Here is a 27,461-nt window from a genome sequence, read left to right as displayed (position 1 = left end):
TCAGCCAGAAAACCTGATTTAGCCAATGGGTGAGTTCAGAAGCAGTTATTTTGGCATGTGGAGATAAAGGTTTTTCCTTTTTTCCCCCTGGCGCCACACAAGCTGTAACCAGTTGGAAATAAAAAACATTCAGAAGACAGTGTTATCAATGTCTGAGAGTGGAATAAATTATTAAGTATTAGTGGATGTGTGGAACTGGGTGTGATGTATAATAATTGATTGATAATTGATTCTCGTATGGAAACATGAAAGGGTGGAAATTGTTATATCAAGTCTTTGAAGGGATTACTTTGAGGAGATGCCAAGTCAATGGTGACTACAGCTGTCCTGAAATATTGTGAAAGTTTGAGTTAAACAATAGAAGCATGTGTTGTGCAAGACTGTGACACTGGTGTTGTTGTGGGGCATTTGGCAGTTCTGTGGGCTCCTTTGTTCTGTCTGTGTGGCCACATTTAAATACAAACCATACACATTTGTGTTTTTATCCTATTTGAGTGATGCCAATGGTCTGGATCTGAGGGTATTCAAATGTCATGGTGATAATTTACATATGCTTTCCCTCAAGACACCAGTAGTCTCTGGGCTTGTCTCAACCTGGGCCACAGCTAAACAACTCGTAGACCCTTAGGCTCTGAGCTGTTGTGTGTGTGTGTGTGTGTATGTGTGTGTGGGAAGGTTTCGTGTCTTTAACATTAATACAACAACAATTGCATTGATGTGCTCCAGTTCCACAGACCTGGCATGGCTTAATGGAACAAAGTCATAGTTGTTGTTTTTAGCTACACATGTGCTTTTCCTCCTGTGACATGTGAAAATGTCATCTTTGAAATATTTGTTTTCTCTCTCTCACTTGCGATTTTTTTCAGTTCCCTTTTTGTTAACCCACCCGTTTTTTATTGTGCTTTAATGTGAAACAACTCACAGTTCCAACTCAAAACTTCTGTGAAGTTAGAGTTCAGCCTTTCCCCTCTCCCTCCAAACAGAAATTAGACTTTTCTCTACCTTATTTTACAGTGAGGGATGACCATTTTACATTGTGATAACATGGTGATATGCATGGCTGTTAATCTGCTTTTTGTACTTTCTGTTCTGCTGTAGGTTCCTGATGATCACCAGTCCCATTTCATAGTAAACTTATTTTACCTCTGCTCTGTGTTTGAAAGGGCCATTCCAAGACTTGTGACTTGTGCTGTAGTTTCTACATTGAACATACAACTGTCTTTCCTTCTTGCCAGTTCCCTCAATCCTTAGTCGGGAGGCTTTACCAGCTCACTCCCCCCATTCACATAACCTCCACTGTTATGATTGGAGGGCCTAAAGTGTGCTGTGTGCAAAATGAAGTGTTATAATTCCTGATTTATTACCTGCTTCAGTGGCACTGACATGCTTGGATATTGCTCAGCGAGAGAGGCAGGGAAAAGGGGAGAGGGACAGGGAGAGAGGAAGAGCGAAGAGCTAATGTGAAAGAAGAGCTTTAAGGGTGTCACCTTTGCTGGAAATCAAGTCTTACCACAACTCAGCTAGCCTGACTGCATGAAGATTAAAGGCTCATAGGTCATACACCATGCCTGTGTATGTGTGTGGATGCCTGAAGAAGAGTTTGTTGGTTGTATTTGCATTTGTGTGTGTGTGTGTGTGTGTGTGTGTGTGTGTGTCTGTGTGTATTCTGTGTAGACAGTTGTCAGTATTGAGCGACGTTGTGCTTGTTCTCCCACTGTTGATTCAGATTTGAGCACAACCACCACTGGATTTCTGAGGCAATGAACATCAATGATATCAATATTTGACAGATGAAAATATTACATAACATGTTCATGTATATAACAGGAAGTGCTCTAATTCAGATGGACACAAGTCCTCCATTATGATTGTTGAGCAGCAGCACAACAAAATCCTTGCCTTGAAGGTAACGGACAGCAAAGCCATTTCTGTTTCTTTGACCAAAACACACAGGCATACACACAAACACACACAGCACACCGCCCTGACGTGTCTTGTTTCAGTGTTTCTCATACTGCAGCAAAACATCCAGAGTCATTCCAGCTTCAAGCAAACTACAACTCCTTATAATTAATTACTTTGTCGAGAGGGAAAAGGGATACTGGAAACCAAAGATGAGACAGAAAGGAAAAGGGTAAGGGAGGTAAAGAGGGATACAGAAGAGAGATGGGGGGGGGGGAATAGCAGAAGAGCTGAGGGAGAGCTGGAAGGAGAAGAGGTACAGAAAAGTAAGAATGGATGGATGGAGAAAGAGAGGAAGGACGTGTTGGGACTTAAGATGGTGCCAGTCGGCAGCCGATGGAAGCGAGAGCTGATTTGTCTACACGGCCCTGCATTCCTGTCTGCCCGTTAGCGTGGGGAATAAGGGAATTGGGAGAGAGAGAGAGAAATGGAAAAGGAGAGACAGAGAGCTAGAGGCTTTGAATTTGTTCTATGAAAGCAGCTGTCAGACAGTGCCTAGCAACACCATTTAAGAAGGATTCTTGGCTACATTTATCGTAATTACAGCAAAATATCTGCCTTTTGATTCCGAACAAGCTTCTGTGGAACAACATGGTTTTAACTAGGGGGCAGTTCAGAAGGATGATTGAGAGGGTATCTTCTTTGTTAACACAAAATATGTCATGTGTGCTTCTGTTTAAATATAGATTAAAGGGAAATATTAAAGCTTCGCTCCCCTCATCCTCATTTGAATTTTTAAGCTTGTTGAAAACACTCCATCTTTAGAAAGTGATTGTTTATAGCATTACTTTTCAAAAGGTTTCAAACTTGGGTATGCAGCAGTGGGCATGAGCTTAACCTTGTTTTACACCTTCTTTTGTTAAACTGTGTGTTGTTTTGTTGTTCTTTTATTCATACAGCTAATTAATAATTGAAGATGAAGCTCTTTCAATCATAATAATTTTCTTAACATCATTTGTGTGATTACGGTTCCTAATGCTCACTGATGAGTTGCTTGTGTGTCTTCGTGGAGACTCAGTCATCCTAATTGAATCCAGAGCTTCATTAAGTTCACCCTCTAAATGGCCCTCTCTGGTCAATGCTATGTGGTCTTTGTCAAACACAGAGGCCCCTCCTATTCAGGAAGTCAGTCACAGCCTAACCCAATCAGAGCGAGGCGCTGACGGCAGGCCAGTGAGCTCTTCAACAGTCCTCATAATGACATTAGAGCCTCTTGATCTGCACTGATGATAACACACTCCACCAATCTCAGCCTGCATCAGCACCCACCGCACAAAGGCCCAGCCCCAGCCAAGAGTGTGTGTGTGTGTGTGTGTGTGTGTGTGTGTGTGTGTGTGTGTGTGTGTGTGTGTGTGTGTGTTTCAGTGACCTTACTTTGGAACCAAGGACTGTTGAGTGCTGTACTACCTCAAGGACTCATTCCCCACTCTCTTTGCAGTGTAGTAATGTCACCAGTGATATTGTAACCAAAGGCACAATGCAGAGATTATTATTTCTGTACACAAAACACTCTGAAGGGGCCTTGCTCCTGCTAAGGGAGGATTAGTAACTCTCAGATGTGAAAGGGTGAAAGAGAAGGAGTGGCAAAAAATGAAAGAGATTGAGTGAGGAGAGGGGATGGGCAGATGTCAGCTATTTCTCTAAAATCCAGAGGGGTTGTCCAGTTGGATCTTTGCCTAGACCCCTTCTTTGAAATGCTCTGACTCACTCTAGGAGAGTGAAAAGGAGAGACAGAGAGATGGACAGCAAGCAAATATGTGTGACACAGAAATTGTGTTTATACTTGACACACTTATACTGGATCAGTGCTTCACTATACTTGGCTATGCTTCTTTCATATAGTATCTTTTCAGGACACATTTCTTCAACTTTTTCTGCGTGTTTGCCTCTTTTTGCTGCTAACTCCCACTGTTGTCATGGGAGTTTGTGACAACCCTGTTACTTCGATACACAAGGAGTCAGTAGCCACTTCACGTCTCTATAAACCAAACCCTGGTTAGACTGAAGAAAACACTTGAAGAGTGCAGTCCAGTCATAGTTGGCACACATAGTTGGACATTGTTCCTCCTCAACATGGTCTGTTTATTACGACTGCTGCCATGAATCACAAAATCTGTCTGGTATAAAATCATGGGGTGTAGGTGCAGAATCAGAGCTCAATACTTTAATAATGAAACATAATGTATTATTTATGTCACACTGACGCTTGTAAACACCGGGTTGATTGCTACATTTGTAGTACATAATGTCAGTCTCTTAGTCAGTTTGCTGTCATTCATATGATATGTACCCAGTTGACAGTACAATCCTAAGGCTTTCTTTATAATATCAACAGCTCTGTGGTGGATTAGACCTCCCAACCCTGATCTAGACAGGGTATCTGGTGACAGTAATCCATGCTGCTAATCCACGTCTTGATGTAACCAAGGACACCCCGCCTTCTCTCTCTATCCTCTCTGTCCTTCTTTTTTTCTTTTTCTGCTGCTTCCTTCCTGAGAGAGATGAGTGTGCCATCTGTTTTGTGTATCAGCAGGGGTTAGCTTAGCCTGATAGGCACGTTAGACCTGATCACTCCATCATTATTTAAGTCTATTTGTCTGTTTTACAGGTTTGTGTGTGTGTGTGTGTGTGTGTGTATGATAGGGCTGTTATTTATTATTGATAGGGTAATTATTTTTTTATTTTACATTTTAATTTGTTCTGCTTATTATAAAGGCATTCATCCACCTTGGTTTGTCTGTTAATTCTTGTCATTCCCCTGAAAAGCTGCCCCCAAAAGTAATAATTTTAATTATTGTGTAAGAATGAAAACAATTGTCAGGGGCCACCAGTTTTCGAATGCCCACCAGAAAAAGTAAAAAAACACAAGTTTAATAGTATTACTTTTGTTTCTTAAAACCAAAACAAGTAAATTATTGCAAAATTATAATTTTAGCCAAAAGGTGTGCTTGCTTCATGGATATACATGGTCATACTTAACTGTACAAGCATATTTGTCCATGCTATTTAAGCATGTTTGTTAGCTTAGCTTGAGTCCCTTGAGAGCTTTGAATTAGTGCTTTTATGTGTCTGCATTCATACGACTTAGGCTCATACATTCTTGACTATACTCTCAAGTAATATATAATTGGATTTGTGTGTATGTTCAGGTTGCCAAAATGGTAATGATGAGTCGTGAATCCTCCTGTTCTCTGTCCCTTGCTAATTCTCTGATTCCTGCAGGCAGACAGACGGCACTGTATTTGTAGTTGTTTGGGTTCCCTCCTAGCTGCAGCTTCTCCTGAGCTGCTTGCCTGGAGAGCAGAGGCCTGAGTTTTTTGGTTTTTTTCCCCAGCCACCAGCAAGCTAAAAAGGCTCAGTTTACTTTGCTCTAGTTTAATTTGGCTTTTGCCAGTGTTTTAGTGGGGGGGCATAATGTATTGTTGTTGGTGCCAAGGTACATCGCCAGTTTGTGTGTGTGTTGAGGGGGCATTCCTGCCCTGTAAGCTTGCTGTGTTTGTGTGTATTGTATGCAGAAGTGTCAAGTTGGAGTGTGTGTCTTGCTGTGTTGTGGTCTGGGTGTGTGTGTGTGTGTGTGTTGTGGTCTGGGTGTGTGTGTGTGTGTGTGTGTGTGTGTGTATATGTGTGTGTGTGTATGTGTATGTGTATGTGTATGTGTGTGTGTGTGTGATTATGCTGGGTGAGTGCAGGGACACTATGTTTTCCTCCAGTCCCAGTGTGTGGCTGCGATGCAGAGTGACGCTTATTCTTCTGATCAGTGCCAGAGCTCAGCAGGGGAGGGGGTGGATGGAGGTTTTGGGGGAGGGGTGGGGTGCTTCAGCACTCCAGTCAGTACATCCACTGATCTGGGACACACATCTCTGTCTGCTTGTTTTCTTTTTATTCGTCTGCCTGTGTCACTGTCTTTCCCTCCGTCTTTTCTGTTTTTCTCTGGCTCACTCGCTTGTTTTGCTCTTTTCTAACTCCCAGTCCCATACTGAGTCTGATACAATACTGATCTTCTACTACAACTACTACTACTGCTGCTGCTCCTAGTACAACTACTACTATTAATACTTCACACAGCCCAAATCCCTCCACCCAACTGCCCATGTTAACCAATGAGATGACAAGCAGTAGGTTACTAGAGATGTAACCAAGCTGCCAAGCAGACCTTTATAGTGGCAGTTTAGCCGTCTCATAAGAGCAGGTGCATAGCCTGAAGCAGTGTTCATGAGAGCCTTAAAAGTACCACAACAGCAATCCACCACCCTGACCCTTGCCAGCTGAAATCATGTCAACCAGAAAGACACATGCCTGTAATAGACAGTGGCTGGCAATGCCATTCCCAGTGGTGCAAAAGCCACAAAAGGGCCCTTGGTTTCAATAAGAAGCAAAAAGTAAAACATAAATAAAAATTACAGCAAAAGAAAACTCCAATTTATGTCCACAGTATGGTATAGGTAGCTGCTCTAATTACTCCTAAAATGCAGTGACTAACCAAATAAAACCACACTTTAAAAGCTACCATCTATGATATATATACTACTATAACTTACGTACTATTTAGGCACTGCAGGGAACTGGCAAAATATTAAAATACATTATAAATATTTCTGGATGCAAACAAAACTTCAAGATGAGGGGGGTATGATCTCTTCTAGTGAAAATGCCACCTATAAAACATTCTGTAAAAGTATGAGGGAGTCTTTTTCTTTTTTTCTAACTATAACTAGCTTACATCCTTGTATGCCTCCAGCCATCTTTCCCTCCATCTCCCCATTCTAAGCAAATTGACACAGCAGTGAGTGACCTTCTTGCAACTGGAGCAAGACGTGCTCTTAACATCTCCATTACTTTTCTGAAACCTCCCTGACCTTTCTTCCTTTTCACTTCCACGGCTGGGTTCTATTAAACTTTACTTTTCTCCACATTCGGTCTTTCTGTCTCTCTTAAATCTTTGTCATCATTGTGCTTCTGTGCCACATTCTGGTCTGTTTACTTGTTATGCAGTCGTCTTAATTGTCGTCTGTGTGCTAGCGCCGTCATTCATTCGCCTCCTTTCACCCTGTGACAGATTACGTTAGATAAGTGTGCGAAAATCAGTTTTTTTTTTCTTAATGAATATAAAGGATTATGTGTAATTACCCTACTTCTTACTCATAATCTCCTAATCCCATTTGACTCATAGTGTTTTTATGAATGTGATAGTTATTTTTAAATGTTTTTACACTGTGAGAAGTTAAGCTGTTTACCAAAGACTTTGACATTTTCTTCATTTCCAAGTCGTTTCTTCAACATAAATGCCTCCCCTCCATCAGAGTATAAATAGCAGGAGATTATTTTGTCGAAGCGTGCTTTTTGTTGTGTCTCCTTCAATTGTCATGTCTGGCCTCGGCTCCCATTACACAATCTTTGCCAAAGGAAAATGGCTCCTGACATATCCATAATAGCTTTGCCTAATACTGTTGTCCCTGAAATTAGCTTTGCAGCATCAAAATACTTTGTCTGAAACAGGGCAATTTGTAGCAGTTGATCTTTGAACCCAACTGGGTTGTTGTGTCTTGTCTGAAGTTTTGTGCAATATCTCTGACAGCCTGACTAAATGCATGTATGAGAGACAGAATAGAAAAACCCTCATCTGGTTTACGATGAGGTCCCCTCTCCTCTCTGCTCCCCAAAACATGAGAATGCCCTTAATTGGTGACGCCACACATTTATAAATGTAAATGCAGTTTATGGCTCCCTTTTTTTTTTGGCTGTAGTTTTACAGTTATCATGTGATTCTTCCTGGCTGGCTGCTGATAGCTTTTAAGAACCCAGAAAACTAAACGGGAAAACAGAAACATCCCAATTATTTTCTAAAGACTGAGCTCATATTCATTCTCACAGATGGAGGTAATGCACGCAAACCCAGACACACACACACAGGGTTGTTTTTGCACACAGTTCCAGATACTGGAAATGTATGTGTATGAGTGTGGTGCTAATCATGAATTCATTAGCGCTCTTTGATGTTGGGCTTTAAATGTGTGATTGTCTGTGTGTGTGAGTGTGTTTTGATATTTGAGTAAATCTGGCAGCTAGCCCAGAGCAGCCAGTTACACAGGGGTCACAGAACTTAAAGCCCCCCTCCACCTTTTGCATCTGATCTGCCACTTTAAAAACAACATTTTGTCTAAACTCCATCATTCAGAGAACATGAATATTTATTTTTTTGTTTTCTAAAGTGGATAAACCATTTTGTCAACGTAATTGGAAGTTATTTTACTGTCATGCTGTAATTTGCACTTGTTCTCAAACATCATCACTTCCTCTTCTTTTTTCACCACCAGTATCACACCTTATTTTAGTATGCATACAAAATAGCAGGCAAGGGAAAATGCATGTACTAATGACATGCAACTGGATAAAGATAAACTATGTGTTAGAATAATCAGTCTGTGTGTCTCTGTCTGTGTGTGTGTGTGTGTGTGTGTGTGTGTGTGTGTGTGTCTGATGTATAAATCGTCAGAACCAAAGCAAGCTTTAATTAATGGCGCTTGATGATCAGCAGGCAAAGGCAAACAGCAACTAAACGAGCTTGCCCCCCCGTCAGGGAGGATAATTGCATTTCGCCAACAGATTCATGTGGCAGACACACTGCCATTGCAGGGTACTGCTGATGAGGGTGTCATTTTTTTTTTTTTCCCTTTCAGATTTTTTTGTATTTTGTGCTCGCAAAACTCCCATTTATTTCCCAAGGGAGCTAGAGGCAGCCTTTCTTTTCTAGTTTTTTTTGTTTTGTTTTGTTTTGAATGTCTGCTGTGTTTGAGTGTGGAAGTGTTTATACTCACGGGGATAGGTGGATGTGAAGGTGGTATAACAGCCTCTCCCTCTGTCTCTCACTGTGTCTCGCGCCGTTCTTTTCCCTCCTTGGACTCCTTTCGTCTTCTGTCCTTCCTCCCTGTCTCTTTTTCCATTAATAATAACTGCTGAATAAAGTTGTCTGGGAATTTCAGAGGAACGCTTTGTTATGGTCGTCCCTCCCGCTAGGTAAATGAGAGGTGGGAGCACCAGTACGGTTCCCTGTGTGAGATTAATATGCAGCCCCCCTTTTTATTTTTAGAGGAACATTATGGGCTCACTGCCCTGTCATTACTCCTCAAGTAGCAGCAGCTTCCACTAGCTCCTTTCTGTAAACCCTGCCCTCTCTCTCTTACACATACTAGTGGGTGGACACAATAACAGGAACACTTTTCAGTGCAGTTTCCCTGCAGCAAATACCAATTTGGTATCTGTTTTTTTTTTTCTAAGGCACCCGAATGTTTGGATTGTACTACTTGTACTTTTTTATGACCGTGTTTTTGGCAGTTTAGTTAACATTATTCTTTGTCACTGAATTTGTATTTACTGCAGGGTTATTTCATGATATTGTAAATGTTTCTATTATTGTCCACAGCCTGTATATCCCTGTCTCTCCCTTCACCCTCCCGCCTTTTGTCAAAGCTATGGTGATGATCGCTCTTCGACTCACACTCATCCGTGCAAGGACAATCTGAACACACGTCACCTTTTCTATCTCTGTATCAGTTTTTATCCCTCTCATCATCCTCTCTGGTCCTCTTATCATGTGTTGAGAGGCTGTCTGCACCGTTCTTTCTTTCTTTCTTTCTCTCTCTCTCTCCCTGCCAGCAGATGGAAGGGAGATTGGTAAGATTGCAGTGAGGTTGCGTTTGACACCACCACTAGTGATTGCTTGGATATGAACCTGAGATGAGATCTGTGGCTGGATAATGTCAGGTAGCACCTCCATTTATGGGTGTCAGCGTTCATAGCAATCATAGTAAAAAGCATTTAAAGAAATAGACTTGATAGACTATATAGTGTTAATAAAGTTATTATAATGACAAAAATATAATTGGAAGGTTATGCCAAAATTAATGGAGTGAAAATGATTGAAAAAGCAATTTAATCAATTTAATTTTTTGCCTATGCCATGAAAATATTGGAATTTTTCTTGTTTTATTTTTTTATTTTACATTGTTTGTTTTATTTTTTGCTGTGAGCTAAAAACACAACCATGACATTGTTCAATAAAACTGTATTTTGCTGCTGGAGATTTGCATTAAGCGTGACAGACAAGCTCTTGCATGGCTTTACTATGAGTGACACTTCAAAGTTTTTTCTTGTCTTCACCCTGTGCCTCTCACACAACAGCGTGCTGATTGTTATAAATCAAATTTGAAAAGAAAAGATGTACTTGTACTATTTTTACATATTGGTAGATGCTGTAAGTACTATACACAATACTCTTGTTTTGGATCAAGTTAATACCTTGGTCACAGCTCACAGTATTTTATTTTTTCATAAAGGACAAATTGGTACATGTAAGAAAATCTGATTGTTGTATTTTGTAATGATGGCATTTTGATTTCAGTAGAATGTAGTTCACATCAGAATAATACTGTGGAGTTCCAGTGCAGGAAGCGATTTGGATTAGCGTTGCCTTTCTTGTGTGTGTGTCTGTGTGTATTTGTAAAACTAATACCTGGATACTACCCAGGTGAACACCACTCTTCATATTATCCAGCTTGCCACAGGAGAGCCCTAATGAGCAGGCGACACACACAGGGGAGCACCATGTTTACAGGAAATGCTGTCATTTCCGCTTGTTAATCTGTGTTGGTGTGTGTTTTATACATGTGCTGGGGCACTTTGACAGTAACAGTTCTACCCACCACATGCAAAATGTTCATTAAATTGGCATAGTTTTACATGTATTGTGTGCATGTGTGTGTGTTTGTGCCTGTCTGATATGGCTGTATGTGTAATGCTGATCCTTTGCAAATGACCTAAGGACTATAGGGAAGCTTATTTCTGCAACCACTTGCACTTTCTCCCTAATTGTTCCTCTTCTGCCCATAAACCTTTTGCTTTTTGTGTGTGTGTGTGTGTGTGTGTGTGTGTGTGTGTGTGTGTGTGTGTGTGTGTGTGTGTGTGTGTGTGTGTGTGTTAAAGAGAGAGAAGGTCCTTTTCTCTCTGCTAGCAGTGTCAGCAGGTGAGCTGCCCTATTGGGAGAAAGAGAGAAATCGCCAAAGCATGCAAATTGCTACTCCAGGGGGAGAATCAATTAGGTGCATAGCGGCTATAGCAGAAAGGCAAGGAGGGGTGGAGAGGGGCCGGGGTCCATGCAGAGAGATGGTGCAGAGCCATGCTGATCGCCTCCTCTGAGACAATGCATTACTCCTCCTCTTCTGTCCCCTTCCTCAATCCATAGGCCGATCCTACTGGCTAAAGCTCTCTTTGCACAGTGCCTTTTAAACCTCTACTGTGCCTCAGCCTCATTCCTTTTTTGTCTAGCCCATTTCTTTTCTAAGTATAGATTGTGCTAGAGTCTCAAGTGTGTGCCCTCTTCACCTGTTTTCCTCATTATTCTTTATAATGATGCTCTGCTCTAATCTGTGCCGGATAAAATTAGAACATAGATGATGTAATAGTCTTCATATACATAATGTATATTTATGAATACTATGTGATAGTTGCCTTGAATTTATAGTAATTTGTTGGTATTCATTGGGTTTTTGTCTCTTACCTCTTTAGGTACATAATGTCCTCCATCTCAAGAGAGGCTTGATCCTGATTGGCAAACAGTACTGGACTGTGCCTCCTTCCCTCTCCTCACCACTGCCAGCCTCAGCACAGCCATGACGTCCCTCACGAGGACACGGACCTGCTTTTTTGTGTGCTGCTTCCTGTCTAGTCTGGCGCTTTCTGTGACCTCACAAACAGTGGTGCAAGCCCCACAGGCTCACAGTGCTGGTTCCCAGGTGATCACAGCGTCCCTTCAGGAGGAGGAGTATGCATCGTTTCACGCTGAGAACCCAGAGTGGACATTCAACCATCTTGCGGTGGACTTTCGCAATGGCAATGTTTATTTGGGAGCCGTCAATCGCATATACAAACTGTCCCCGAGCTTGGAGGTTCAGGTGTCCCACGAGACTGGCCCAGATGAAGACAACCGCAAGTGCTACCCACCACGTATTGTCCAGCCCTGTAGTGAGCCACTGACACTCACCAACAATGTCAACAAGATGCTTCTGATGGACTATCGGGAGAACCGGCTGCTGGCATGTGGCAGCCTCTACCAGGGCATCTGTAAACTCCTTCGCCTAGATGACCTCTTCAAACTCGGAGAGCCCTTCCACAAGAAGGAGCATTACCTCTCTGGTGTCAATGAGAGTGGCTCTGTGTTTGGTGTTATTGTATCATATGGCAATGCCTCTCCAGACATGCTGTTTGTAGCCACAGCAGTGGATGGCAAGCCTGAGTACTTCCCTACCATCTCTAGCCGCAAGTTGGCCAGAAACTCTGAGGAGGATGGCATGTTTGCCTATGTCTTCCATGATGAGTTTGTGGCCTCTATGATTAAGATCCCTTCGGACACCTTCACTGTCATCCCAGACTTTGACATATACTACATTTATGGCTTTGCCAGTGGGAACTTTGTGTACTTCCTGACTTTGCAGCCTGAAATGGGGGGCGGACCAACCACTGGGTCCTCCTCTGCTGGCCGGGAACAGGTCTACACCTCCAAGATAGTCCGCCTTTGCAAGGCAGACACTGCCTTTAATTCCTATGTGGAGGTGCCTATTGGATGCATTAGTGGCAACGTGGAGTATCGATTACTCGAGGCGGCCTACCTGTCCAAAGCTGGTGCTATCCTGGCACGCTCACTAGATGTGGCACCGGATGACGATGTACTGTTCGCTGTCTTCTCCAAAGGCCAAAAGAGGCGTCCACGCCAGGCCTCGCAGGACTCTGCACTGTGTGTCTTCTCTCTGCGGAAGATCAACGAGAAAATCAAGGAGAGGTTGCAGTCGTGCTACAAGGGTGAGGGCACACTGGACCTGGCCTGGCTCAAAGTCAAAGATATTCCCTGCAGCAGTGCGGTGAGTACTACTAAAATACACACACACACACATTCACACACATTCACACACACACACACACACACACACACACACACACACACACACACACACACACACACACACAGTTTAATGACAGTACTGGGGAGATATTTACTATATTGCTGGTTCTCTTTTCTTCCACACATATTTTGCGTGCAGCATGTAACATGTAGTGCTCTAATCTACCAGAACAGCAGGTGTCTTGCAGTTATGTTAATTAAACCCACTCATTTAGGAAAAGGGTGTTTCATAGGACTGTATTGAAAGAAAAGCCAATCAGTGATGATTTCCTATTGTTTTAATCATTTCTAACTAAGGGACGCTACAGGTGAGTATCTCTGAGGGAAAATCAGTTGTGAAAGCTCTCCCACATGTTACTGTAATGAGCTTGTGTGCACTGTGGGAGGCCTTCATGAACACTATATTCTTGGGTGGGTACGTGCTCCATCACATTAAGATGAGATATTAACCATCCACTGCCTCTTTTAATCCGCTCACCCTTTAAACAATGCAGCTGAATGCTCAGCCAAATTACCATAATTCCATTCTCTATAACAGCATTACAAATTCAGTGATTCAGTTCATTTGATTTCTCACTTTGTGAACATAAAAAACAAGGTTAAATTAGGTGTTACATGTTTAGGCCATCTCCACAAGCACCCAAAGCTGTTTAAAGTTTTTTTCCATTTTTTAAATTTCTATTTTGGATCTCATATTACGTCATTAAAAAAAGCTGCCAACCTCAAGAAATACAAAATGACCTTGATCAGAGGGATTTTGTTAGTTATCATGTTCCTCTACACACTGTAGCAGGCGTGGCTAAATGAACCATGTTCACTTGCCAAATTCAGAGCGGTGTAGATAATGGGCTAAATGACACTGTTTTTCAGCAGACAGATCAGTTAAAGGTATATTGCTGCAAATTTTACATAACTGACAATGTAAGTACAGTATTTCTGTTATTTATGAAATAAGACAAAACTTCTTGCATTAGAAAGACTGAATGGATGCACAGGTGAGAAGAAATACAATTTTTTTTTTAGCAAGAATATGATAATCAGAACTACAAATAGTATTTTGCCACTCAGCCCAGAAAATGTATACAGACATAAAAACTTGTAACAAGAATATGATCGCTTGGTCATATTTCAGAACCATAAATTTGATCCTCTCACTGCTGCTCTGTCCATATAGTTCTGACCTTAGCCATACGCTATCTGGAGACATTATGAAGTTGACCCTCTCTCGTGTTTGGTTCTGGAATCGCAGTGTTTATCTATTAATCCGTCTCTGGCACGGCACACGTTTCAGGGCGCCTTTGTCCGCTGCTTGAGGGCCTGATAAATCATGCCTGGGGTGGAGCTGTCAGCAGGGAGAGGAAGTGTGAGGGAGCACACAGGGGTTAGCGCTGAGGAATGATGCCATTTCAGCATGCGCCACAGTATCGCCACCGCCACCGCATAAATTAGACCCTGCTGAACAAGTGACGGTGGACTCTGCAGGAGATAGATGAGTTCTGACACACATACACACGTGCCACCACACTTTTTAAGTATGACTACTGCAGAGATGGAGAAGGTGGCTTTAAAAGGCCAAGAAAGGCTTTTGATGAAGTAGAATAATAACAATAAATACATTTTTATATGAAAGGTTTATTTATTAAAATGTAGATCAGATAATTCTAGTCTGTTACAGTCATTTAAATACATGGATACACAAACACATAAATCAGAGGCCTATTGCTTGAGCATTAGTAAATTAGTAGATGTAAATATAGGCCATATATATTTCCTGTTTTTTCACATTGAGAACATGTTACGTGTTAAGCTCTATAGTTGCCAAATCTTTTGTGTGTCTGCAAAGGCTGGTTGTCTTTCTAATATCCTATATCCATTATGAATCGTTGGTCGTTTGTCTCTGATTAATGCCTATGTTGCCTTAAATGATGCATGACTCGGAGCGCTTGTCTCCGAAATCCTCAGAAACGTACTTTAAGCTCCTTGTTCACATCTTCTCCACTCTGTGCCACCCATGGGTATATAACCAGCATAGACACACACAAGCTCATGCTCTTTCTTGAACATACCAAACAAGGTTGCTCAGAAAATTGTGGAAGTCGGGTTCTTTCTGGGTTCCTGCACTCATACACTCAGACACTGTAATTGTGGATCACCCCGCCACATAAATATCAAATGAAGTTCCTACTCACTCTCTTGCAACACTTCTCTTACACAGTCTTGCTTTATTTTTCCTAATTTTTCCCTACAAGACAAAGTTCAAGTCTAAAAATTGGTTGTTTTTGGATCAAAGACCGATGAAGATTGTCTTGAAATGTTGCTGTGTAAAACTATAAGGTATACTTTATGTACACATACTCTATGTGGACAATGTATACATGATACAGATTACTAATGTAACTGATGAGTGAGTTCAAAATCATAAAAAAAACTATGTGATATAATCATCTTACACTATAATCTTTTTATAAAAGATATATATTTTTATTTATTTAAGAAATAATCAAATCATCAAAGTCAGTATAAACTTGTTCAAGGACAAGAACATTTACAGGAGACAGGCCTGAGTGTGACCGTATAAACACTTGCCACCATCAGACCTTTTGTTGCTGTACACCATCTTTTAAGAGGCTTTCAGTCAGAGTGGGAGAGATGTAAAAAGCAAGAAGTTGAGAAGAAAAAGTATGTACAGAGAGTGGCATGATGGGTGAGAGAGCAGTAGAGAGGATAGATGGTAAGAGTGCGAGTGAGGGGGGATGCTTCCTCTCTCCCCCAAATGGCTACGCTTGGCTGAGCCACATAATGCATGCTCAACAGTATAAGTCTGCAAAGGGCCTGCATCCATAGATCATTGTGAAGTGGCATGTGACCTATAAAAAAAAAAACACTGCCTGCTCCCTACATGTTCACTGTGTCAGCAGAAAAAAAACAGAACAACAAAACAGCGGGATCGCAATAAATTCACTCTCTGCTCTCTTCTCTCTCATCCTTGATTCATTGCTCACTGCCTGTGCTGCTCTTTTCTCCTTTTGCCTGTCCTTCTCCTCATGGTCTTATAAAAATAGCTGCCATCATACCATCTTCTCATTCTCTGTTATTCTCCCCCTCCTCCTCTCCACCTTATTTCCCTTTACAATGCTTGCCATAAGCACACAGCAAAGTACTGTCTCTCACCCCCCCCCCTCACCCCCCCTCCCTAAACATGGGCGAGAAAATTACAAGGTCGCCTGTAAGTCCCTGACAGGCCACGGCCATCCCCTCATCCCTTCTGCTAATGATCATTAATTACATGTCATTAACTAACATGCCACGGGCTATTCTTCCACATTTGTCATGTGCTATCGACTTCACATTCTGAATTCACTCCAATTAATTAGATTATTCTACTCAGCCGCTGTTTCTTTGAGTCTTTTTCTTGATCTTGCTCACAGTCCTCCTAACACACGTGCTCATCCCTCCCTGCGTTTCAAGCGAAGGGTGAAACGCAGGGAGCGTTTCACCCTTCGCTTGAAAGGAACTCTTCCAATATGACATTATCTGCTCCCCCCCCATGCTCATTTTTCATGTTCCTGACTCCTTTCTTTTGTCAGTTTTGTTCTGTGTTTGACCAACCTTTGGTGTTGTCTGCTGTGCTGCCCATCTCTATCCCTCCTCCTCCTGATTGCGGAGCTTAATCAGTAGCTGGCTGCTGCTGCTGCTGATGAGTCAGTCTAGGCCACATCCTCAGGAAGGGAAAGGCTAGTGGATTCATTAAGAACATCCAGACTACCCCCCACCCCCCACCCCCCAACCTCCCCACTTCACCCCACTCTATCCACATATCCGCTATCCTGCTTGCTGGCTGGCTCGCTAATTAAATCTCCATACATGATACCACTTGCTAAAGGTCAGAATCCATCACAATATCATTATTCTGTGATTAAACAAATGTCCGCTGCTTCCTTCACTACACTACTGACTGGCCTCTACCTGGAAACTGAATTGGGTGCCTTCATTTCATTACCTGCTTGTTTTTGTATTTTGTCTGGCTCTTAAAAACTCTTTTGTATGCTCTCTCGCTCTCTTTCCCCACTATTTAACTTTCTTACTCCCTAGTTAGCAGAAATGTTCAATATTTAAAGTGTAATTAAAATTTCCCAAGCTATAATTCAATTCAAACGCTAATCCAATCCAAAAACCAATACAATCAATCACACCTTTTATGAAGTGAACTGTATAACAGTATACTAAAAGATGTATTTAATATAAAAATAACATAAATGTAACTCCTCCACTTCTACTCTCTATGAAAGCGATGGATGTAACTAAGTATACATAATAAACTGACAACTCTGTGTGGTGTGTAATACACGCATACTTGTTTTTCTGAATTTGTATCACTTGAATAAATAGAATTTTGGGTGACAAATAAGATGGTAATGCCTAGTAATCATTCCAAAAGAACTCATGAAAGATTTTCTGCCTGTACACGGTGAAGCGGAAAACATGGGTTAGGAAGTTATCTGACACGTCTTTCTCTTTTATAATATTGAGTTCTATTTTCAGCTCCTAGTTTGATTTGTGAAATCTTCTTTTCCCTATCTCCGCATCTCTTAAACTCCAATCTTGCCTCTGACATTCTCATACCCTCTCTCTCTCCTGGCTCTGCTTTGGTGATGTCTCTGTTTCTTTCCAAAATCGTCATGCTGTTTCGTTAGTTCCTGATTTGATTGTTTTCCCTAACCAATATTTATTATCTGTTGTAGCTGCTCAGCTAACGGTTGGCAGGTGTGAGCATCCGCAAACAAGGTTTTAACAAAATATCACAGGCTTACCAAAGCTTGCCTCCTCACATTGAAACCTGCCAACAGAACATGCAAATAAATCAACTTTGTTTCAGGCACACCCTGAGAAGTGTGTGTGTACAACCTAATATTCCCATTCATACTCCACTATACACACCTTTGCTGCATTTTCCAGCATTGTTTAGTATGGCTGTGCACTAACTTGCACCATTATTCCCCATTTTGCATTCTATACCTACACTGATCTGCCAAGATTGATGGCTGATCTTCCCCGAGATGACATCACTGTCGAGCATTGAACCAGCCCTGTGTGTGTGTGTTTGTGTGTGTGTGTGTGTGTATGTATGTATATATATATATATATATTTTTTTTTTCTTTTTTTTTTTTCTTTCTTCACTTCTAATCATTGTGACTGGTTTTCGAAACAGTCCCCAGGGTGTCATACAAAGGGGAAGTTAAATCTACTTGGTTGACAGCTCTTGTACTCTGTATTCAAACTGATTCAGTCAGAGTGCTGCAAAAATGCTCTCTTTAGGAATGCCCTGCGGATGCCTTAACAAAATGACAAAGAGCACTGAACCCCAGCCATCAGAAATAGATTTACAATGACTCGTGTTCTTACCAAGACTATAAACTGCTTGTTTGATTTTAAGAAGAATAATTTCTCCGTTTAGCCAGTCTTCACACAAAATAATATGTCTGTATATCATGGAAATACATATTCCTCTCTCAGAAAACATGTTATTCCTAGTCTATTTTCCATATATGTATATATTGGCTTCTCTTGTCAAACCTTTATCTTAATGCCACACTGACTTGCCCAACACAATTTGCCCTTGAACTACTCTCTGGACAGTATAAATGTCATACTAGAAGGCTTGTGTAGGCTTTTCTCTTCCTTTGACACTTTACATCTTGCTCATTTTGTTTCTGTTTCCTGAAAAGCGCATCTGAAAGCACAAGGGCCCTCAGATGATGTAATTGGGTATAAGGTTGGACATTTTCCAAAACAGTTTTTGTGAAGAGGGAAATAGTAAAATGACTTATGGAAACAGGACACAAGTGCATTCCACATCTCACTGTGTGTGTTTGTGTCTGTCTGTCTGTTTGTCTGTCTGTCTGTCTGTCTGTGTGTGTGTGTGTGTGTGTGTGTGTGTGTGTGTGTGTGTGTGTGTGTGTGTGTGTGTGTGTGTGTGTTTACTTCATGGTGTGTGTGAGGGTGTGTTCTGTCACACGTTGCTAGTGTGATGGAGGGCCCCATGGATCAGTAGTCAGACAGTCTACGTCTTGGCACACTAGCCATTGGTCCATCTGATACACATCACAGACAGACAGACAGACAGACAGACAGACAGACAGACAGACAGACAGACAGACACTCTTTCTCACAAGTGCCCAAAGAAATGACTTCCAGACTCAAAGGTTTTCACTAAATAAAAATCTATTGAGAAGATCATAACAATAACATTAATTTCCACTGTCTTCAAAAACTTCTAATTACCTGTAGAATCTACTATTTAAATAAACCACAAAAGCCAATGCAGTCTAATGCAAGTCTTGCAATGCAATAAATCCTACCTTCATGAAGTCTTTGCTGAACATTTCAAATTGTATTTGGAAAGACATAAACACAGCTGCTTCAAGCAACATAAAACTGTTTTATTTAGTCCAATTTGTTCTCTTCCATATAATATTGAGTCAAATATTTCCTACATACAGTAGGAAATAATAAATATGAATCAAATGATTCCTTTAAAGGATTAAAGCATACATACTTCAGATGCCTTCCAATCAGTGTGAACTAAACATCCTGCATGTCTTGGTATGTAGCTAAAGTAATGAATGCCGCTTTTGCAGATGCAAAGCGACTCACTGTTGCTGCAGGAGTCATACAGCCAATGTTTTAGCACAGTTAAATTGAATGTTGACATTATATCTTACAATGAACACTGGAAACCCACTTAGTCATGACATAATTCTCTAGCGCCGCCAATCATCCTGACAGGTCAGTCATTTAGCACAGTACTGGATATTTAAGTGGCTAATTATGCAAAAAGAGCAACCACAAGGATATATATATTTTTTAATTTTACTCCTCCAGCCTTTCTTTGTACAAGAAGTTTCCCGATGTAATCACCAATAACTCTACAGTAAAACAAGTTAATCATAAACGATAAATGTCACACAAAGACTTTTTACACTAAAAAACAAAGCAAAGAATCAGCATACAAAAATGGATTGGGGAAGAAAGTCACTGAAACCGCAACATGGAGTATAATAACTGCATTTAAAAGGAATAGCTGGAAGTGCTGGAAAATGGACTCTTTGGAGCCTCCAACGGTTAAGCAGTAACATGAAGTGAAATGTCTTTGTAGCTTAATGTGTGTCATTAACTTTGTGAACTTGCAGCCAATGGAACAGGCCCCTCACAACACTGCAAGCCCAGATTAGGCCATACATCAGAGAGCGTTGGAGAGCGGATCTCTTTCAGTCCCCACTAATCGCATTGAGCAACTCTCTCTCTCTTTCGCGTGCGCCCACTGCCCCCTCTCTTTCTCTCCAGTCTGTATCTGCTGATCCCTCTGCACAGTCCAGAAGAGAGCTCTCTTTGTGCCGGTGCTGGCAGGCAAACAGAAGCAGAGAGATGGATATGGCTGAGAGTGACCTGATTCTGCCTCAGTGCCTGGCCTCTGTCCAAATACAGAGACTCTGCTCTCCTGTCCCTCTGTCTTTAGGGAGGAACCCCAGTCTTTCTCCTCTGTTGCTACACTGCAGGCCGCTGGCTCAAATACCTACCAGACCTGAGCAAGAATAGAGTTTGTAGAGTCATTTAAGTTGTTTGTCAATGTTAAATCTAGTAGTTGTTCTAATTGTGCTCAAATGTTCAGATGCAACAAATGGTATCCATATCAGTAATCATTTATTTAAATCGTATATCTACGGGATGGAGGAGTTTGCAGGCAGTGTGCATCATTCATTGTTTTCTTTGCTTTTCCGCTTAAATTTAATGAGGGAAAAATAATAGTCAGGAGGTAAAATAATAATCCAAATAATCTTATTTAAGACCCATGTGTAGGAATCACTGGCATTTAGCGGTGAAGTTGCAGATTGCAACCAACTGAATACAGCATATTTTCAGGTGATAAAATATACCTATGAATATTATATTCCATTTCTGCCAATAGATCATCCTAAATATTACACACTGTACCTCTTAAAGGATAGCAATCCTATGTGGTATACAATTAATCTATTTGCGTGAGCAGTTGGCTCCACTTGTAAATTTCGTTCTTAATTGCTAAAATCTTAGAACATTGTTTGGAGCCCGACAATGGTTCATAATTTGTGTCTGTGCAGAGGTTAATCAAATCAAAGCTGTGCATACAATTGTCTCATGAATAAAATTCTTGGAAATTGAAAGACGGAGAGAAAAGAAGATGAAAAATCTTCCTCAAGGTCTACCTGTAGTCAGTGTTTGCCAATGCTTGGACAACTTCTGAAGCACTGGCCAATGGAAGTTGAGACAGATGGGTCGATGGAAAGAGAAACAACAAATGGTAACCCTCTGAGTTTGAAAATGCATTAATGAGATGGGTTGCGAGAAAGAAAAGGGGGCACAAAATGTGATAGAAGCAGTGACAGCAGTGTCTTATTGGCAGACAGTGTCAAAGGGGTTTATTATTTGGTCTTCTGACTAGAGACGTCTTTGGCATCACAACTACAAATGTCATGTTTTGGTGGTGGCGTAATGAAAATGTGTCTGCTTCCTGAAAGGGTTGACAGACAGAAAGTATATTTCATTAGATTGCAGAATGCGGGACAGAGATGGTGACAGTGATTGGCAACCAGCAGAAATAATATAGCATGTGTCAGTGACAAGAAATGAAAGCACACACACACACACACACACACACACACACACACACACACACACACACACACACACACACACACGTACACACACACACACGTACACATTTGAAACCCTCCTCTTCTTACACATGCATCACCCCTCACTTCCACAGACCCACAAACGTGTTAACAGAAACCGACAGATAATGTGAATTGATTTTTTAATGATGAAAACCACTTTTACTTTTTTGGGAAAGTGATCAATCTTGGGAGAAATGGCTGCACCTTTTTATCTTTTGAGGTGACATTCAATCATCAAGGCCCCAAATACTCCAAAGTACTCAATTTTCCTTGTGATTGACCCTGTTAACCTTTGAACCCTGGGATGATTAGGCTCTTTTTATAACTGATTGCAACACAGAGAGGGTTTTTCTTTGTTTCAAAAGCAAGGAGAAAAAAAACAGCTTTACCGTTGACTGGAGAAAACATGCATTAAGTGGACACTGGTTGAGATCAGTTTTGGTATGTCATTACAGAACGGAAGAGGAATTGTGTTGATTATAAATGGTTGTCTCAGAAAGGAAGGTAGAGTAACATTGAGAAAGCAGAGTAATATTTCACTGTGATTTCATAGAGTGACCCTGACTCTTATCAGAGCACCATTAATCTAGCGGAGAGCCACCACACGACTTGTAGGACAGAGAGCGCATTCTTGACAACAGCTCCTTCTGAAAAGGTCGGGGTGGGAGGGAGGGGCAGAGGGAGGAAAGGAGAAGATGGGGAATTGGAGGAAAAATTGTCCACTTTAATATGTTTTTGTTGTGCACAAATATTCCTCTTTTGTTTACTCTCTTTGGCATCTCGGTCTCATTGTTATCTATCATTTCTCCTTCCTCCATCTGTCTTTGCATGACTCCTTTTCGTCCTCATTTCAACCCTCTAACCATATGACACGATCTTGACCCAAATTCAGGTCATCTCTATCGATCACCGCTTCATATAACTCCCATGTTATAGCCTAAAGCTCATTGTGGCCTAGACCAGCCATGTTCCATTTGTCTAATGAAAGCAGACCTCATATTTCCTCTGTGGCTCAGTCTAAGGCTTCTGATGATGATGGTCTTTAGTGAAAGGTTGTGAGGAGACACTTGGTGCTTGCGAGATTGATCGAGAGCCCAGGGGGTGCACTTCCAGGAGGGGGAAAAATGGAAAATAAGACATAAACTAAAAGACCCTCTGCCCCCCAGAGCATCCCACCTCTGACAGCTCAAACCACTAGGCAAGTCTAGATTTGAAATGGTTCGATAGGTTTTAAGCAGAGATCTTATCGGTGCATGTTCACCTTTTTCTTCTGAAGCTCAGACTTTTTGGTTCCATAGTAAGAGATTCCAGTGTAAAGCCCAGGTTAGTTTCCAGCTTAAAATTGCTTATAATTAGCTAGTATGAAACGGTGTGTGTCCAATCATTCATATCAGACCAGTGCTGTTCATGTATTTAAAGGGCTTCATTTGAACATCGAAATCAGTCAATAAGCCAATTGCTTTTTATCAAGTCATAACTGTAACATTAGTATTTCATAACTCACACTATCTCATCTTACTACTGACGTTTTCTATGCATTTTCTAAGAAAGTAAAGGCAGTGTCTACTGCACAGGCATTTCCCCCTACAGCAGCCCTCCACATTGCTAAGCTATTAATCAAGAGCGATGCCTGCTTCAGTCCTAAACCCAGTGTTTCAAATCCATCTATACACACAGAATAATGACCATCCACAGCACCATTATTCTCTTATCAAAACCCATAAGTCATTCTGCCCACAGTGACTGGTATGAATATCTGCCCGGCAGGATAAAATACATGCATGCAAACACAAAATGCAGAGAGGTACAAAACATGAAACACTCACATCTGTATTTAATCAAAAATCACAGCAGCATGTCCACACAGAAAGCATAACAGATGAACCTCCATCAGGAGTTGTATTAGTCTCCCAACTCTAATACCATTTTTATATGCATTGCAGTGATTTGCCTCAGTGTGACTATGCAGCACTTTTTTTATTTATTTTTTATTTCACTCGGTTCACTTTGAATCATTTCACATTGAATATCTTGCCGCACTGGCATTTCTGCAGTTGCTGTTGCATGGGGTGGACGGTGGGGAATTGTGCCTGACAGAGCAGCCTCTGGCGCTATTACAGAGCTAGCGCCTGACTGCAGTCTTCTTCCATCTTCATCTCTCTCTTACTTGTTCCCACATTTGCCGTTTATTGCATGTGGACCAGCAGACGCACACAAGCATATAAATACTCTTTCTCTCACAAAGTGTTTCTGCCCTGTCTCTATCCATATCTATCCCTTTATAAAAATACACTCAAACACAAAATATTGATTCATATTTTCATTAATCTTGAGCTTGTTTTTTTTGCTGTTTATCAGGTAAGTTGTGTTAACCATACACAATACTGCTACCGGACTGTGGCATATAGCTATATCCAAAAGCAAGAATTCATGTGTCAGCCTAAGCAATGCCCTAATCTGTAATCAGAAACAGTTCTACTTCTAGTATTGTACTAATCTCTTCTCCTTCCTCTGCTGCAGCTCTTGACCATTGACGACGACTTCTGTGGCCTCGACATGAATGCGCCATTGGGCGTGTCTGAGATGGTGCGTGGCAAGCCTCTCTTCTCCGATGCTGTTGACAAAATGACCTCTGTCATTGCCTACGTCTACAAGAACCACTCGCTGGTCTTCGTGGGCACAAAAAGCGGACGAGTTAAGAAGGTAAGGAGCAGGAATATTGGATGAAGGGTAGCAGGGATGGCTGAATTGATGAAGAGAGATTTGGTTTCTCTCTTTTAGAATGTGGAGTAAGAGCTGGGAATTGGGGACTGCTGGATTGGAGGAAGGATAGTAGTAGTAGTAAGGCAGATTGACTTTCAGGCAAATAAGCTGAGTCGGCTGTATTTGCAGCAGGAAGAGGTGTGAGTGTGCATGAAAGATAGGGATAGTGGAACTGTGTATACTTCACTGTGGAGAGAGTGTGTGTGTGTGTGTGTGTGTGTGTGTGTGTGTGTGTGTGTGTGTGTGTGTGTTTTGAGGAAGGGGGGGGATCAGGAGAACCCCTGAGGGGGTTTTATTTCTAGAGCAAAGCCTATCTGGTATCTCTCAACATCCTCCTCATCCACTGCACCATATATCACACATACACTTGTATACACCCAGTATCAGGAGTATCCGCTGTACTTTTCCTTCACTTTGGACTTGTAGAAAATCCAGAGCCCTGGGGGCGGATTGTAGCTCACATCAGCATGTTACAGAACTTGCTAGACAGCACAGATCAGCATGTTGCAGAATCGATTAGACAAAGTTTCTTATCAGTTTCTCGAGGCAAATTGAGGAATCCGAATAGCATTAAATACATCATTTATTAACATATTTACTTAGCTACTTAGCTTCTAGATTATTACATTCTTAGTGTATTAGTAAGTGGGCTCTAATGGCTTTGACATTCCCGTAAACCTGTGGAATTCTTTTTGCAGCTGGGAGTGTCACCCATAGTGAACGTCTTTGACCATAAATATCTATCCCTTGAAAAACATGTCAAATTCTGTGTGACAGCAAAGGCCTTGGCTAAACAAGATTTGTCCCCTCAGAGTTGAACAGCACTGGATAAGCTGGGTTTTGGCGTGTTGTGGCTTCCACCTTAGACTTTCCTCATGCCCCTGTGCCCTCCCCCGTGTGGCAGCCCTTTTCTGGGCTAATGGGATGATGCACTGCTGCTAGGTATGATAGAAGGGTCGTAGCTCCTGTGCTTTTTCTCCTGCTTTCTCATACTTACACACACGTATAGCACAGGGCCATGACTGAGACCAATTGTGGGGCGGCTAGGCGAGTGAGCCTCACAGGCCTGGGAAAACAGCATTACCACAGAGGGAAGGAAAGAGAGAAGGATGGAGTGAGTGAGGAAATGAGAGGAAGGTTGAGCTGGATGACAGAGATTGGACAGAGATGGACTATATTCCTGAAATTCATGTTTTTAAAGGCGGAAGACTGGTTCTTTGTATGTGGATGGTTGGAGGGATGCAAAACACGAAGACAGAGAGGAGAAAGTTAAGCAAAGATGCGATTGAGGCCAGAATAAGCACCCAATGTCAAGAGGTGTTTTTCTACTACTCTATACACAGGCAGCCTGGAGTGCCGGTTTTTATTTATTTATTTTTTGTTTTTGTTGATTATGGGCCCCTGCCTGTGTTTGTTGTTTTTGTTCTGCACAGGAGCAAAGTGGTTGAGGCAGCGGTTTTCCATGTTGTAAGACAATAACCAACATGTAGGCAGATGCTTCAAACAGGGGAAATATGTAATCATATTTAATACCTACTGCTCAGCTGTGATGATGAGTGCCAGTTAGGGAGGGAGAATTTAGTGGCTTTGAGTTTTAAAAGCATTTCAAGTTGTTTTCAGGGTTTTCTGAATATTGTTTTTGCTTCAGGATGTTTGAAACATTTTTTTTTCTTTTGTGCTTTTCTTCTTCTTCCCCTTGGCCTTTCTCCAGACATCCCTCAGCAAACAGCATATTGGCACTTGAGAGAATTGTGTTTGCTGGATTTTGGCATTGTTCTCATTCAAAGTCAACATGAATGAAGATCAGGTTGTGCACAAATGATATATTCAGGCAAAGAAACCCCACAAACACATACCGTCTTTGACAAAAAGTGATCAATATCCTGAGTCAACAAAGGTACACACATGCACACACAGCCCCATTACAACCCAATCCTCCCCTCCCTTGTACATACTTCCCCTCCCCCGTCGTTAACTGTATACCATTAGATGACATCACAGGCAATAAAAGACAACAACAAGACAATAAAAGGTCTGAGCTTCAGTCCACCTCCTTCATCAGTGACTTTATAACCCCGCAGCTAATGGATGTTGATTTATATACACTCCTCCACCTTACTTGTTCTGTCCCTCAAGCCCCCTCCTCCTCCTTTCTCTCACTTCTTCTCTCACTCACTCTATTCCACTCTTTCTGTTTTTTTTCTGTGTTATTTATGATCCTGTGGCGAACACGTCACCCTAAATAAATATAAGCATTACGGTAAAAGAGAGTGGATGGACTTTAATGCAATGGTGTTTGTATTGAGTTAAATGTTAGTGTTTACAGGCTCACGTTTATGACATCATGAAGTTGAGCTGAACAGGAAGCTGAGTGAATTAAATTAAATTTGCTTGTGAAATTGCCTTATGTAATGGGGGTGAGAGTAAAATTTAGCTAGTATAACGTGAGGCCTGTGGACCAGACTACAGACATGATTATACTTCTATACTGATGAGGACATTAACATAATCCGTTCTCCAGCCCCTAAAGCTAACCCTAACTACCACAACTACATGCTTAACCTTAACTTCAACCTAAACTACAGATCAGCTTGAGCTGTCGAACGATATACGAGATAGCATCAGATTGAGACTTTGGCGATTAGGCCATTAACTTGAATTAAATTGAGTATCTTAATGTAATGTAGGCCCATGAAGTTGTAAAGGATTGTATAGTTGATCTGAAAGATGAGCAGAATGATGTTCCTGTGGGCGCGGGACGGCCAAAATGACTGGAAAGAAAGGTAGGCCCAGGAAGAGAACACGGAAATTCACCAATAGAGAACTAAAGGCAAAACATCAGAGAAAAGATCTTTTCATATTGAACTCTCACCAATGCTTTTTTTTTTAAAGCAAGTCTTTACTCTCAAACAGTCCTTTGAAGAAATAAAGACAACATTTCCTCACTCTGCTCTCATAGTCTACCAATTTTCAGTTTGTCCTCACACACACATAAATAGCCCTTGCTTTAGATGTCTCTGATGCTGAGTGGCTGTGTTGTGTAAAGTAGAGAATGACACAGTCTAAGCTG

At 41.5% G+C, this 27,461-nt stretch overlaps 1 protein-coding gene across 2 annotated transcripts in view; it reads left to right on the top strand.

Moving 5' to 3' along the window:
- plxna4 (plexin A4) overlaps positions 1 to 27,461 on the top strand; it is a 227,703-nt gene that overhangs the window by 13,434 nt on the left and 186,808 nt on the right. For both annotated transcript variants that reach the window (XM_051391941.1, XM_051391943.1), the window contains exons 2-3: positions 11,524 to 12,872; positions 24,149 to 24,331. In XM_051391941.1, the coding sequence (XP_051247901.1) occupies positions 11,628 to 12,872; positions 24,149 to 24,331 (1,428 nt within the window). In that variant the 5' untranslated portion in view covers positions 11,524 to 11,627. The remainder of the gene's footprint in view (positions 1 to 11,523; positions 12,873 to 24,148; positions 24,332 to 27,461) is intronic.

Source organism: Dicentrarchus labrax, unplaced genomic scaffold (genome assembly GCF_905237075.1).
Source record: "Dicentrarchus labrax unplaced genomic scaffold, dlabrax2021, whole genome shotgun sequence".
NCBI classification, from domain to species: Eukaryota; Metazoa; Chordata; class Actinopteri; family Moronidae; genus Dicentrarchus; species Dicentrarchus labrax.
Note: the sequence above shows the minus strand (reverse complement) of the source record. Positions and strands in the feature narration are given on the sequence as shown.